Here is a 16,440-nt window from a genome sequence, read left to right on the forward strand (position 1 = left end):
GGCAGTACAAAGAAGGTTCACTTGGTTAATCCCGGGGATGAGGGGGTGGACATATGAGGAGAGGCTGAGTAGATTGGGACTCTACTCATTGGAGTTCAGAAGAATGAGAGGCGATCTTATTGAAACATATAAGATTGTGAAGGGGCTTGATCGGGTGGATGCGGTAAGGATGTTCCCAAGGATGAGTGAAACTAGAACTAGGGGGCATAATCTTAGAATTAGGGGCTGCTCTTTCAAAACTGAGATGAGGAGAAACTTCTTCACTCAGAGGGTGGTGGGTCTGTGGAATTTGCTGCCCCAGGAAGCTGTGGAAGCTACATCATTAAATAAATTTAAAACAGAAATAGACAGTTTCCTGGAAGTAAACGGAATTAGGGGTTACGGGGAGCGGGCAGGAAATTGGACATGAATTTAGATTTGAGGTTAGGATCAGATCAGCCATGATCTTATTGAATGGCGGAGCAGGCTCGAGGGGCCAATTGGCCTACTCCTGCTCCTATTTCTTATGTTCTTATGTACTATCTCAAGGGCAACAATCTGGAGAAATCTTGCAGTTGGACTAAATACCTAAGAGTTAATATTTTTTGGACACCTCTTAAATAAATGCTATCTTCCCTGACATGAATATGTTTAAAATTATCCTGAATGTAATTGTATTTGGAGCTTTTGTGCAAGTTTTAACAACACAAAGACCTTTTTGGTTCTTTTCATTTGGCTCAGTTTTTAAAAATTTACTTAAAGGTTCTGTGGCGCAAGCTTCGTGAGTGATGATATCCGGCTATGTCATCGTCTTTTCTGCAAAGAAATTAACCCCTTCCAAGAACATCTGTCTTTAATTCACCAAGCAACAACCTTTACTTCGCTGAATGTAAACATATATTGGGCAGTGTTAAATTTTAAGTTTCTTAATTTGAGTAGATATTTCCCTATGGTGATATGAACGAATCATGAATTGACAAATTAACCCCTTGGGCTCTCAAGAAGAGCTGCAATGGATTTTCTGTTTTCTTTTTCTTTTAAAACAGGGGACCATGTTTATCCGGACCGCATGACTATTGATGGTGCCAGATTACCGAGAATGGTTCTTTGGCATAAAGTTGGCTTCACAAAGTTACAGGGCAACCTTTGCTGGAAAAGTGCTGGTGCAGAAAATGATCCAGTGGTGTTAAGAATTTAAGACCTTATCTGCAGACATGGGCAGATATCAAATGTCACAACGTGGTGACAATTTGGAATAAGACTTTGCCTCTCAAGGGCTCGGCTTTAACTCATTCAGGGTCATTTGTTATCTTCTAAGACAGAGTGCTCAGGATTGGAGGGGGGGGACGACAGCGGGACGGCTGGGGGAGGGGGGAGATATGGGAATTCATCCAAAAGTAATTATAAGCACTTCCGCCTCTACTGTAAAACCACTAAACCTGGGCATAATTTGTTTCTGAAATTGGAATTGATACGATAAATTGATATGAGTTGCTGTTGAAGCACTCAAGAAGGGATCATTTACCTGCAGTTTAAGGGGATAATCACATTTTACTTGGAACAAAGAGTCCAGTCTAAGTGGGTCCTGCCCAATGCTGTGTATCAAGGAAGCAAGTTTTTTGAGGGAAATAAAATTGAACATTGACAAGTCCTGTCAGTCCAACAACACTGCTCTGCGGAATTGGGATAATTTTGAAATGACATAATTGTACTCGGGCACATGTAGTGGGATATATAAATGGTCCAAGAAGAGGTTAAGTAAAATAAATAAAGATGTGTTGATAACTTGGACCAAGTTGGGAACGTTTAGTCTGTGTTTTAAGGGTTAATGATAATTTTGTATTAGACAGCAAAGTTCCTCCAGGGCTCACGAATGAGATGAAATGGTAATTAATGGGATGTGTAAAATAATATGAGGAAGTGATTGAAGGTATGTGACGGAAGCAGAAAAAATGCACTACCAAATGGGTTCGAGGGCCATTGCCCGAGGTGACTGAAAGATATGTGAGTACAGCACGAGTAAAGTCAGGAATAAAGTGTAGGTGAGAATAGTTATTTGATAGTTTTCTCTTGGAGATGTCCGTGACCTTGCCTATGCTGAACAATAAGAAAATGCATTTGATAGCCTGTCCATTACCCGAGTCATCGGGACCATGCAGGGGGAGATAAACAACGACCTTCAGACACCCCCCCATCTCTTGACAGGATAACCTGAAAGCCCAGGAATGGCTTGTATCCGATGTCAAGTGTGGCATGATCCTGGGATACCCCCGGTGTGTGTGTACAAATGTGAGGCAGCTAGTGTGCGGAAATGCATGACGTAGGTGCACCGAAAAAACAGGTCTCAGACATGCTCAGTTGCTTGACAACACCATGACATGAAGTGGTTAACGTGGCTCAGGAGAGGGAGAAAACTATTTAATCAAGGCACTGACACACGCTCCAGAGAGAAATCGACTAATCAAAAAGAGGGTCATAGAATTTAGATTTCCAAAGTTCAGGGTTGGTTTCCTTTGAAATTGGGACAACTGAGGGCAAGGGAAAAATAATACTTAGCAAGAATTATCCACAAGGTGGATAACAGTAAAAGGAGAGCTGGAGAATCTCTTAAGTCCATGGTAATGTGCTATAGCTTTCTGTGTAATATATTATGATTTTCTTTGTCTGTATCATGATGTGCACTGTTGGCCAAATGAAATTTAGACCAAAAGAGCAAATGGCTCGAGAAAAGTATGTGATTCTAATAATACGAGGATCTTAGATAAGGCCATGCGGGCTAACCAGGGGCTGGTGGAGACTAAGAGATGAGAAGTAGTAAAGGAAACCATTTTCTTGGATTATTTCTCTCGTTTAAAAACCCCGAATATTGAACGACTGACATGCATATGGAACAACGTAATGCTGACATTAAAAAAAAGGGGACACCTACCCTTGGGAATCAGGCATGGTGGGAGATGGTTTACCACATAGATCATTATTACATCATTAAATAAATTTAAAACAGAAATAGACAGTTTCCTAGAAGTGAAGGGAATTAGGGGTTACGGGGAGCGGGCAGGAAATTGGACATGAATTTAGATTTGAGGTTAGGATCAGATCAGCCATGATCTTATTGAATGGCGGAGCAGGCTCGAGGGGCCGATTGGCCTACTCCTGCTCCTATTTCTTATGTTCTTATGTATCAGCACCCATGGGCTAGAATAATGTCAATGAGGTTTGTCATAGTCCTCATTATTCTAATTGGAACAATGCATTGGTTCAAATGGTTAATCAAGAAAACCCTGAACTTGGAATTGGCTGCTTTGTTTAAAGGGTGAGGGGTCAGGAACTAGTACCTTCAGCAAAAACTTATGTTTGGATTAGACGTTTTTAACATATAAACTATATAAACCACTCATGTTTTGGTTAGGCATCTTAATGAATAAACAGCACACGCTTATAAACATAAGATAACTAGGGATTGTAGGACAGTCACTTAGGATCATGAAATAGCCAAGTTAAAACCACCCAGAATGCAGAATGACAGGTTGAGCGATGTAAAGCTGCGAGCTGCTTGCATTGCAGATTTCGAGATAAGGGCAGTGTCTTATGTGTTGCGAATATGTAGACCTTGGGCATGTCTGATAAGGAGCCAAGTAATGTGAAGAACAAATTTTGAGAAGCACAGGATGGAAATGAAAGAGAGAGAAACCTTGGGAGATAAGGAATTAGTTAACTTTATCTTGCTGTGCTCTGATCAAGGGCATATGGATATGTTGGTGTGATGTCACCCAGAACAGTGTCCCGGATTCTGGTTTCACCCCAGATGAGCACGGCACTAATCGTACAGTGTTCAACGATGGAAATCGGGACGGGCAAGATATGGGTACATGGGAAGAGATCGTTACTGTGCAACAATATTGGGCTTTTCTTACCATTGCAAGCTTGGCCCTGACCCCAGTGAACATTCATAAAGCTATGGAAATTCAGGTGGAATTCGGTTTAAGGGAGGTTATACAGTTGGGACATCTGATTCCACCACTGTCACTGAGTCTTAAAACAAGACGCTCCTCACTATAGGAAGGATATTGAGACTTTAGAGAGTGCACAGTACAGATTCCTAAGAACATAAGAAATAGGAACAGGAGTAGGCCATACAGCCCCTCGCGTCTGCTCTGCCATTCAGTCAGATCATGGCTGATCTTCGACCTCAACTCCACTTTACCGCCCGATCCCCATATCCCTTGATTCCCCTAGAGTCCAAAAATCTAACTATCTCAGCCTTGAATATATTCAATGACTGGGCATCCACAGCCCTCAGGTAGAGAATTCCAAAGGTTCACAACACTCTGCATGAAGAAATTCCTCCTCATCTCAATCTTGAATGGCCCACCCTTTATCCTGCGACTATGACCCCTAGTTCTAGACTCTCTAGCCAGGGGAAGCAGCCTCTCAGCATCTACCCTGTCAAGCCCCCTCACAATCTTATATGTTTCAATGAGATCACCTCTCATTCTTCTAAACTCCAGAGAGTATAGGCCCATTCTACTGAACCTTCCTTCATAGGATAACCCTCTCATCCCTTGAATCAATCTAGTGAACCTTTGTTGCACTGCCTCCAAGGCAAGTATATTCTTCCGAAGATAAAGAGACCAAGACTGTACTCAGTACTCCAGGTGAGGTCTCACTAAAGCCCTGTACAACTGTAATAAGACTTCCTTACTCTTGTACTCCAACCCCTAGGATTCACTAGGATGCTACCTGGTATGAGAAAATACAAATGCAAAGAAAAACTTGAAATATTGGAACTTTCTTCATTAGAACAACACAGAGTACGGGGCAATATGATAGCAGTGTTTAAAATTATAAAAGGACGATACAGGGTAAATAGAAGCAGTCTCCCAGTTTCTCCGTTTCTGCCGCATCTGTTCTGACGATGCCAGCTTCCACACCAATGCTTCCGATATGTCTTCCCTTTTCCTCAACCAAGGATTCCCCTCCACAATAGTTGACAGGGCCCCTGACCGTGTCCGTCCTAATTCCTGCACTTCTGCCCTCACCCCTTCCCCTCCCTCCCAGATGATAGGTTGCCCCTTGTCCTCACCTTCCACCCCACCAGCCTCTACATTCAACGTATCATCCTCCGCCATTTCCGCCATTTCCAGCGCGATCCCACCACCAAATACATCTTCCCCTCCCCTCCCCTTTCAGCATTCCGAAGGGACTGCTTCCTCCGCGACACCCTAGTCCACTCTTCCATCACGCCCAATACACGCTCCCCTCCCGCCCCCCACTACACCTTCCCATGTGAGCGCAGGAGATGCAACACCTGCCCTTTCACCTCTTCCCTTCCCACCATCCAGGGCCCCAAACACTCCTTCCAGGTGAAACAGCGATTTACTTTTACTTCTTTCAATTTAGTAAACTGTATTCGCTGCTCACAATGCGGCCTCCTCTACACTGGGGAGACCAAACGCAGATTGGGTGATTGCTTTGCTGAACACCTCCGCTCAGTCCGCAAGCGTGACCTGAGATTCCGGTCACTTGCCGTTTTAATTCTCTGTCCCGCTCCCACTCTGACCTTTCTGTCCTCGGCCTCTTACACTGTTCCAATGAAGCTCAATGGAAGCTCGAGGAACAGCACCTCATCTTTCGATTAGGCACTTTACAACCTTCCGGACTCAACATTGATTTCAATAACTTCAGATCATAACCACTGCTCCCATTTTTTTGGTCGCCAAGTACTGGTAATGGTCATGATGTTGCCATTTACTGTTCCTCTAGACCCATCTTTTGTTTCTTTACTTGTTCCATTACCACCCTTCTTACCTTGCACCATCATCCCTTTTGTCATTTAATCACTCCTGCCCTCCACCTTATCAGAAACCTTTCCTTTTGTTCTTTCCTCCCCTTCCCTCCCCTCCCCTTCCTCCCCACCCCCCCACTTTCCCTGGCTCTGTATTTGCTTTAAAACTATTTAATCTTCAGCTTTTTCCAGATCTGATGAAAGGTCATCAACTTGAAATGTTAACTCTGTTTCTTTCTCCACAGATGCTGCCTGACTTGCTGAATATTTCCAGCATTTTCTGTTTTTATTTCAGATTTCCAGTATCCACAGTATTTTGCTTTTGATGTAGATAGAAGCAGACTGTTTCCAGTGATTGAGGGGTCTAGAATGAGGGGTCATAGATACAAGATTAAATGCAATAGACACAAGACAGAAAGCAAGAAGAACTTGTTTACACAGAGAGTTGTGAGTTTGTAGAATTCACTTCCAGGTTGAGGTAGAAACAATGTCAACATGCAAGATTAGATTGGAGAGGCAGGGACTGATTAGGAACAGTCAGCATGGTTTTGTGAGAGGAAAATCATGTCTCACGAATTTGATTGAGTTTTTTGAAGGGGTAACCAAGAAGATAGATGAGGGCTGTGCAGTAGACGTGGTCTACATGCACTTTAGCAAAGCCTTTGACAAGGTACCGCATGGTAGGTTGTTACATAAGGTTAAATCTCACGGGATCCAAGGTGAGGTAGCCAATTGGATACAAAATTGGCTTGACGACAGAAGACAGAGGGTGGTTGTAGAGGGTTGTTTTTGAGACTGGAGGCCTGTGTCCAGCGGTGTGCCTCAGGGATCGGTGCTGGGTCCACTGTTATTTGTTATTTATATTAATGATTTGGATGAGAATTTAGGAGGCACGGTTAGTAAGTTTGCAGATGACACCAAGATTGGTGGCATTGTGGACAGTGAAGAAGGTTATCTAGGGTTGCAACGGGATCTTGATAAATTGGGCCAGTGGGCCGATGAATGGCAGATGGAGTTTAATTTAGATAAATGTGAGGTGATGCATTTTGGTAGATCGAATCGGGCCAGGACCTACTCCGTTAATGGTAGGGCGTTGGGGAAAGTTATAGAACAAAGAGATCTAGGAGTACAGGTTCATAGCTCCTTGAAAGTGGAGTCACAGGTGGATAGGGTGGTGAAGAAGGCATTCGGCATGCTTGGTTTCATTGGTCAGAACATTGAATACAGGAGTTGGGATGTCTTGTTGAAGTTGTACAAGACATTAGTAAGGCCACACTTGGAATACTGTGTACAGTTCTGGTCACCCTATTATAGAAAGGATATTATTAAACTAGAAAGAGTGCAGAAAAGATTTACTAGGATGCTACCGGGACTTGATGGTTTGACTTATAGGGAGAGGTTAGATAGACTGGGACTTTTTTCCCTGGAGAGTAGGAGGTTAAGGGGTGATCTTATAAAAGTCTATAAAATAATGAGGGGCATAGATAAAGTAGATAGTCAAAATCTTTTCCCAAAGGTAGGGGAGTCTATAACGAGGGGGCATAGATTTAAGGTGAGAGGGGAGAGATACAAAAGGGTCCAGAGGGGCAATTTTTTCACTCAAAGGGTGGTGAGTGTCTGGAACGAGCTGCCAGAGGCAGTAGTAGAGGCGGGTACAATTTTGTCTTTTAAAATGCATTTGGACAGTTACATGGGTAAGATGGGTATAGAGGGATATGGGCCAAGTGCAGGCAATTGGGACTAGCTTAGTGGTATAAACTGGGCGACATGGACATGTTGGGCCGAAGGGCCTGTTTCCATGTTGTAACTTCTATGATTCTATGATTCTAAGACTTTACCGGATGGTCATATCAGAGTGCCACATAATATAACACAGCTGGGATAGCATGGTGGGATAATGCTTTGTGTAATATCCTCAATACATAAGAAGTTGTCTGAAAATTGTAAGTTGGGGTGGTCAGGTGAGCCCAAGGGAAAACCCTTCGGTTCAATCGGTGGGATAAGTAAGAAACAGTATTTTCCAGGCTCTGGTTAAAGATTGTTAAGAGCATCATCAAAATTGTGTCCATATAATTGTCAACCTTCAGCTAAAGATTGCTTACATCTTGTCATAATAGTGCGACATGAGACACCATGGGGGTAATATTAACCCCCAAGAACGAGTGGGTTGGGGGCGAGTGGGAGGTTAAAGGTCAGCTTTTTGGACCGGGACCGCATCCTGGCTCCAACGCGCCCACTACCGGGTTTGACCAGGCACTTAAAGGCAGCAGGCCGATGTTTAAAGGGCCAATTTAGGTAGTTGAAAGACTTCAGGTGATTAACCTTTTGTGGATTCTGCAACATAATCCAATTTAACTTCTCCTGAATGTGTCTCCCGTGGCTTTTGAAACACGCCATTGAAACGGAGGCAAGTTGCAGCCAAAGCTCATTTGGCCCTTTAAACCAGTGATTGACGCATCTCAATAAAAGGTGAGATATTGCAGCCGGTCACTCAGTTCTCTCAGACAAATGTTTGGCTGGGACTTCTTTGTGTTTAGACTGAGATTTCTTTGTTGACACTGAGAATTCTTATGTTCACACAAAAATACCTACATTTTAGAACCCCTCAAACTGACAACAACAGGATGGGGGTGGCGGGGAACGCAATGGATCTATGCCACAGTACGTCTGAGGAGCAGACACATCACCATCCGCAGCAGGCACGGCGTGCAGTTCTGGGATCTGCAGGTGCACAAGACAGAGATGCACAACAAGGACCTGGAGAAGAGCAGAGAGGGGACCACTGGAGGGGCCGAAGTCACAGGAGGCACTCTCCACGTGAGAGGGTCTACAGGTAGAGGCTGAGCTTTCTGGACCTCTCTGAGGAGCAATGCCTACAGCAGGCTCAGATTGAGATGCCAGGTGGTTTCAGGGATCTGCAGGCTGCTCCTGGCAGGACCTGGTGGGCACGCACTGCCTGTTGCAGTTAAAGTCACCACTGCCCTCAATTTCTTTGCTGCCGGATCCTTTCAGGGTGCCACAGGTGACATCTCCAGAGACTCTCAGCCGTCTGCACATAAGTGTATACGACAGGTGACGGGTGGCTTGTTTGCCAGGGCATCCGTCTGCATCAACTTTTCCATCAACATCAGCCAGACTGAGATGGCAGTGGGTTTCCACTCTCTGGCTGGCTTCCCATGGGTACAGGGCACAATTGATTACACACACATAACAATCCGAGGACCTCCACATGAGCCAGGACTGTTCATCAACCGAAAGGGATATCACTCCATCAATGCACAGCTGGTGTGAGACCACTGAAAGAGGTTTCTGCAGGTGTGTGCCAGATTCCCTGGCAGCTGCCATGATTCCTTCATTTTGCATGAGTCCAATATCCCAGCCCTCTTCCACGCACAAGACAGACTTAATGGCTGGCTCCTTGGAAACAAGGGATACCCCTTGCAGATGTGGCTCATGACACCTGTGAGCAACCCCACCAGTGAGGTACAGCAGCAGTACGACGACAGTCACATCACCACCAGGTCTGTCATTGAGCATGCCCTAGGAATGTTGAAGATGCGCTTCAGGTGCCTGGATAGATCTGGGGGAGCCCTTCAGTACTCACCAGCGAGGGTGTGCAGAATAATCGTCATGTACCGCGTCCTGCACAACATCGCTCAGCAGAGAGGGATACAGGTCGAATGCGCTCGCGAAGCATCCTCATCTGCCGGCATCACTGAAGAAAAGGACGAGGATGAGAAGGAGGAAAGTGAAGCTGGGGAACCCATCGCCAGAGCAGCCGCACACCTGGCTGCCCGTGATGCCAGGGATTCTCTCATCTCTAACAGGTTCTCATAATGAGATCTGCAAATTGAAGACTTTGAACTACTCAGGCCGCCTAGAACAACCGCCACCTCTACCAACCGCCACGTCTACCAACCGCCACGTCTACCAACCGCCACCTCTACCAACCGCCACATCTACCAACCGCCACGTCTACCAACCGCCACCTCTACCAACCGCCACCTCTACCAACCGCCAAGTCTACCAACCGCCACCTCTACCAACCGCCACCTCTACCAACCGCCAAGTCTACCAACCGCCACCTCTACCAACCGCCACCTCTACCAACCGCCACCTCTACCAACCGCCACCTCTACCAACCGCCAAGTCTACCAACCGCCACCTCTACCAACCGTCACAACCCCGCAACCGTTTGCATAAAATGGTCCTTCAGCCACACATGCACCCATTGCACATGCACCCAATGGGTGGCATCATGTCTTGGCATTCACGATGAAGCACAGGAAAGGGCGAATTCACAAAAGGGACTCAATAATGGGCAAGACGTGGCAGTGGTGGTGGTGAGAATTATAACATTTAATGTGGCATAAACAAAGCAAAATTATAAAGTAACAACATGACATTCCGTCAAACACCGTTGTGCATATCCCCCTTGGTGAATTACAAATCCTTTGCCTTCCTCTTCATACCGCTTCTACGTAGTGCATCCCCTTTGGCTTCAGCAGAGGTAGTGGCAGGTTGTTCAGGTCCCTGGCCTGGTGGCTGAGATGCTTTCGGCCTACGACCTCTAGGTTTTGGAGCCCAATGAGGGCCCGCCAAAGACTGCTCCACCTGCACCTGCGCAGGGGCAAACTCGGCCATCGGAAGAGAAGGCAGCATTGTGGGTACTGGTTGAGGGGGGGCAATGGGTGAGAAGTGGGAGCGCTTCAAGTGGAGTCCCCAGTTCCATGTCCCCTTTCGCCATCATCCCTCGCCCGGACCAGTGCAACATCACTCTCACCACTCTGCTGGACAGCAGGTTGGTGAGCAGATGTGCCGCGTTCTAAGGCCATAGATGAAGTATCTGTCCATCTGTTTAAAGCAGCGGACAGGTTGGCATTCAGAGTCCGCACGGCCTTTGTTATGGCCTGCACGGACTCATTTGAGAGCTGTGCTTGAAGCTCAATGGAAGCTATCATTCTCTCCATCCCAGGCATTCCCGCAGTTACCTGCGCCACCAATCCACTAGTGATGGAGTTGGACTCCTCCATCCTCTCCGCTATTGTGGAGAGCATGTGTGGCGCATTCTCCATTACCCCATAACGGTGCGGCTGTACCTCCATCATTTTTAATCTCAACGATGGCCCTGAGGTTCAGCATCTGTGGTCCAGCTGAGCAGAGCTTGGAGAGGAGTCCGCCCCCCCGCCCCCCCCGACATGGATGCTCCGCAGCTTTCCCTGCCACCAGTGTCTGTTTGTGTACACTTATGAGTGGTGAATCACCAGGTGACAACCCAACTATCTGTCTGACAGGATCCATCGAAGTGCGAGTATCTGCGCTGGTGTATGGCTGGATGTGATGTGACGGTGCGTCCTCAGAGGAATGGAGCTCATCTGAGGAATCGCCCTCTTCCATAGCGGCTGCTTCTTCTTGAATCCGTGAAGGCCCTGGGAGACAACGTAAACCATTATTAATTATTCATCGGAGAAGTGACAATCTAATGACCATACTGAGGTGTGGAACAGGTCAATCCCTGATAACATCAATTCATTATCTGTGTGAAGGGTGTTACCAGCCATCTGCGGTTTGCCAGTCTCTCCATCTCCGATGGCCAGGCATGCAACGGTGCAATTGATGTCCATGGCCTCCTCCTCTGCATCTGTCACCTGGGCTATTTGTGGTGGTCCACCTCCAGATCTACTCCTCTTCCTTGGGTTTTGTGCTCTCATCTCCTACAAGGGAGAAAGAACAGACCTGTGAATGACTGAAAGTGACGTCTTCACCCGATGGATGCATTGCTTTGGGTGAGGCTGACAATGAAACAGATGCATCGGAGGGTGAGTATCAGACAGATTTGTCACATTGCATCAGGATTGGGGTGAGTGGGAGTGGTAGGTGCACAAATGGGGAGGTGAGGAAGTGCACAGAAAGTGAAGGTAAGTTGATGATGAAACTTAAGTGGGTGTGAGGAGTGATGTGATGGAGTAGGCTTGCCAACACAGAGTGAGAGAGTTGGGGGGGCGCGGTTCTTTTCACAGGATGTGGGTGAATCAGCAAATGCACTCACTTTTCCTGACCTGGTTAGGTCATTAAATCGCTTCCTGCACTGAACCCCAGGACCTGGGCACCGTGCTCCTGCTGCTCAGCTCCTCTGCCACCTCCAGCCACGCCTTCTTAGTGGCAGAAGTAGGTCTCTTCCTCCTGTCAGCTGGGGACAGCACCTCCCTCCTGCTTCGTACACCAGCCAGTAGAACCTCAAGGGAAGTGTCACTGAACCGGGGTGCTGCCTTGGCTCTGTGCTGCTGCATTTTAGTTGCTCCTCCTTTCTCCTTCAAAATCCATTTTTGCACTGGCCCTTTAAATTCTCCAGTTCACAGCACATCATGCGGGTACGCAGTACGCCCGCTGCGCAGCTCGGAGACTCGAAACCCGCAAGTAAAATTAAGTGCCTACAATTCAGTTGCAATCGCTCAAACTGATGCGCTAAAATTATTTCCGGGTTTCCCACACGAAGAATTACACACGCGTTGAGTTCCCACCGCCATGCTAAAATCACGCCCCATGTCTCCATTATTATCTAATCTTTATAGTGCGTTATGGCATAGGAAACCGTTCGTTGCCTGTTTCTGTATTGTTGTGAAATGTGCAGGAGTCAACAGATTGATTGAGGTGCAGGCCCAAAAAGGGAGGAGGGGGGGCTCAAGGTCCTGTAAGAAATATGGGTGGATGTAACACATATATAACGGCGTTCTAGTTAGAATATTCTCGGAGAGACTGGACAGCTCAATATCTTATTGCAGGGTCGAGTTTGATCACCTCGGGAACCTTGTCGGTGTAAAGCCAGGTTGTATCCCAACGTCTTATAATTGTACTTATAATTGGACTATTGTATTTTAACATCTTTTGCTACTTATCCTGTATTGTTACTCCTAATAAAGCCTTATGCTTGGACCAAGACTTACTCGCAGCCTTTCTGATTAAAGACCGAACTGTAAACAAAGAAGTTACAGATCCCATGGCACTTTTTCGAATAACAGCAGGGGAGTTCTCCCTGGTGTCCTGGCCAATATTTATCCCTCAACCAACACCATTAAAACAGATGATCTGGACATCATCATATTGCTGTTTGTGGGATCTTGCTGTGCACAAATTGGCTGCTGCGTTTCCTACATTACAACAGTGACTACACTTCAAAAGTACTTCATTGCCTGTAAAGCGCTTTGGGACATCCTGAGGTCATGAAAGGGGCTATATACATGCAAGTCTTTCTTTCTTCTTTTCCTTAGCTGCGCCATTGGTGGAACAGTTTTCAGTCAACTTGGTCCCACTTTCTCGAACTCCCTCCCTAAATTCCTCCATCTCTTTGTCCTCCTTTAAAATATCTCTTCAAAACCCATCTTCTCAACCTCGCCTTCAAATCATCTCACCTAAGCTCACCTCCATGACGGAGAGTCCACTCCTTATCATTATTTCTGTGCCTTGGGATGTCTTGCAAGTTAAAGGCTCCACATAAATATACGTTGTTACTTGCCTTCATAGCACACCAGGTGCTGTATTCAGTCACTGGGCCAAGAGGAGTCCTCAAAATCTTTTGACGCATATTGCAATGGGGTAGGGAAGTATTTAACTTAACAGAAAAAAGCATGCCAGAAAACAAGACAAGAAATAGAATTTCAGAACCCTGCAGTATTTGTTTAATCTCCAATGAAGAGGCCAGATACCTAAGCTGCAGAAATAATCACTAAGATCAGACTGGAAGTATTAAAAAAGAAAGACTTGTATTTACATAGTGTTTTTCAAGACCTCAGAATGTCCCAAAGAGCTTTACATCCAATAAAGTATTTTTGAAGTGTAGTCACTGTTTTTCCCTTTGTACTGCTGGTCGAGGGATAAATATTGTCCAGGACACCAGGGAGAACGCCCCTGCTTTTCAAAAAAGTGCCATTGGATCTTTTACGTCCACCTGAGCGAGCAGATGGGGCCTCATTTGAACATCTCATCTGAAAGACAGCATCTCTGACAGTGCAGCACAACCTCAGTACTGTACTGAAGTGTCAATCTAGATTTTGTGCTCATGTCTCTGGAGTGGGACTTGAATCCATGACCTTCATGGCTCAGAGACAAGAGTGCTATCACCGAGCCATGGCGGACAAGGTACATAGAGAGGTATGATCTGAAATCAACTTAAAGCAACAAAGTGCAGTTTTGCATGACTCAGTGGTAGCCAGTTCCCATTGCTGCTGGCCCATTTTTACCACGGAAGCGTGCTAGCACAGGATACAACTCAGCTGCAGCCAGACTAAAGAGGGCCAATGTGGCACAAGTGCTTTTGGCGCCGGCTGCTTAACTTTGCGCAGTTGGCACTTTGCTGCTGGAGGCACCCATCTAAACTGCCTTGGTGGGAGGGTTTTGGTGCCTCTCGAGGTACTGTCGTTGGGTCGTTTACATTACAGGGTTGCCTCCAACATCAGTCTTGCTGGTGGAGATCAGAAGGCATTTGAGAAGAGATTATTAGCAAAAATGAGATTGGAAATAACCCTGTGATATGGCTTAGTGATCAGTTGGAAGGTAGGAGACAGACAGTCGGGGTACAAGGAATGTTCTCTGATTGGGATGTGACATGTGGTGCTCCCCAGGGATCTGTAATGGGGCCTCAGCTTTTCACCATTTATATTAATGACTTGGATGAAGGAATAGAGAGTTGTATATCCAAGTTTGCAGATGATACTACATTGGGTAGCACAATAAGTTGTATAGATGGGACCAGGAAGTTACAAAGGGGCATAGGTAGATTAAATGAGTGGGCAAAACTATGGAAAATGGAATTCAATGTGGGGAAGTGTGAGGTCATACACTTTGGATCGGAGAAAGACAAATCGGAATATTTTCTTATGGCGAAAGATTAGAAACTGTGGACGATCAAAGGGATTTGGGTATCCAGGTACATAAATCACCAATAGCAGATGCTGGTAGCCTCACAGTATCTTTCCCAAGTAACCGTTGTTTATGTGTAAGCCTAGACAGTAGGTGTTAGTGGGGAATTAGACCACGGTGGGTGGGATTACAGCCAAGGCTGATATGTCCTCACCCGCCATCCACACGGACTGCAGCGGTTCAAGAAGGCGGCTCACCATCACCTTCTCAAGGGCAATTAGAGATGGGCAATAAATGCTGGCCTCGCCAGCGATGCCCACATCCCGTGAACGAATTAAAAAAAAACTTACTGCAAGAACCTTGGACATTTTCTCCCCCTCCCTAAATCAGGCCAATGTTAGCATCTCTACCATCATCATGGTTGAGGTGAACTAACTCAGCACGGACTGAGGGGATCAAATCTAGGACCCTGCTGGTCTGTACAGCTCAGCTAATCACTCCTTACATCTCCTGAGCCATCGAGCAACTCAAAAGAGTTTCTGATCTCGGTCATATTACACAAAAAGCTCCAAGTGGAGGTTGGGGGGATGGGGAAGGGATTGCTTCAAGGGCATGTCATTGCCAGGCCACTTCCACATACTTGCCACAGTGAAGAGCGGTATTGACAGAAGCCTGGGAGTAGATTACTTCCCTGCCCTCCTGTTGCAATGGAGGAAAGGAGAAAAAACGTACAAAATTGAAGAGGTAACAGACAAAACGTGTACGTGATATCATACTGATACTTGGCCAGCATCTCAGAATAACCTACAGCGGTATACCTATGTCTATGGATGTGCATCTGTATTATAACCAGCAAAGGAGTTTTGTTCGTAATGGTGAGGTATTCTGTGTGGTCTTCATCTTCCAGCTCTTCTTCTTGGAAGAAATTTCTGTCACCTTCTCTCCTGTAAGAGCGAGTGAGGGGCAAGTGGTCAGCATCGCTGGAATAAGTCGCAATCTCCGCAGGCAGAGTGTAGTTATCGTCAAAGAGGAGCTTTTTGTAAGGGTAGAAGAATGGATCTTCTTCGGGATCGGTTCTCCAGAAGTACTTCTCCTTGTAAGGATCTATGGGGACGATGCGTTTCTCCATGTCCGGATGGTACATTGGGTGCTCTTTCACCGTAAAGGCTCCTGGGATTTCGGTACAAAGTTTGATGAGGTGATTCCGGTACCACAGGCCCACATCTTGGTGTCCATTGAGGTAGGTCAACACCCCAGGTCCAAGCCGCTCATCGGCTTTATAAAGCCCCTAATTGAAGAAGATAAAGAAAGATTGCAGGTTACAGAAGGTGCAATACGGAGCGGAAGGACTATACACTGTGTATTAAAGTAGTCGACTTTACTGCTAATGTCCAAAGACAAGGGATGGCCATCTCTGTAAAGGAAATCTGAACATCCTAGGAGATCAGAGCTCAGAGCAAGAACTTGCATTTATGTAGCACCTTATCATGTCCCATCGGCCGGGAATTTCCTCGGAGCTGCTCCCGCTTTCCCCTCCGTAACCTTTCTGGAAGTCCAGCGGAAACAGGGACCACTGGATGGTGAACTGTAGCGGAAACCTTCACTGATTGTCCTCCTCTCTCTGCCAGGGACATCTTGGCCAAATGTAGCACCCCTCCCACCCTGATGGAGATCATGCAACTCAGCACAGGCCAAGGATGGGCTCAGTACATTTTCTTTGCCAGCAGTTAGATGAGGAGCGTCCAAGATTTTTGTATTGGTGGGCCACTTAATTTCTCATGGGATGTGAACGTCACTGGCAAGACATTATTTATTGTCCC

The 16,440-nt window shown here is 46.2% G+C and overlaps 1 protein-coding gene across 1 annotated transcript in view; it reads right to left on the minus strand.

Moving 5' to 3' along the window:
- Nucleotides 1–16,440, minus strand: part of ankmy1 (ankyrin repeat and MYND domain containing 1) — a 107,238-nt gene that overhangs the window by 69,968 nt on the left and 20,830 nt on the right. Inside the window, exon 3 of the mRNA XM_067995589.1 lies at nucleotides 15,439–15,908. Coding sequence (XP_067851690.1) covers nucleotides 15,439–15,908 — 470 coding nt within the window. The remainder of the gene's footprint in view (nucleotides 1–15,438; nucleotides 15,909–16,440) is intronic.

Source organism: Heptranchias perlo, chromosome 13 (assembly GCF_035084215.1).
Source record: "Heptranchias perlo isolate sHepPer1 chromosome 13, sHepPer1.hap1, whole genome shotgun sequence".
Lineage (NCBI taxonomy): Eukaryota > Metazoa > Chordata > Chondrichthyes > Hexanchiformes > Hexanchidae > Heptranchias > Heptranchias perlo.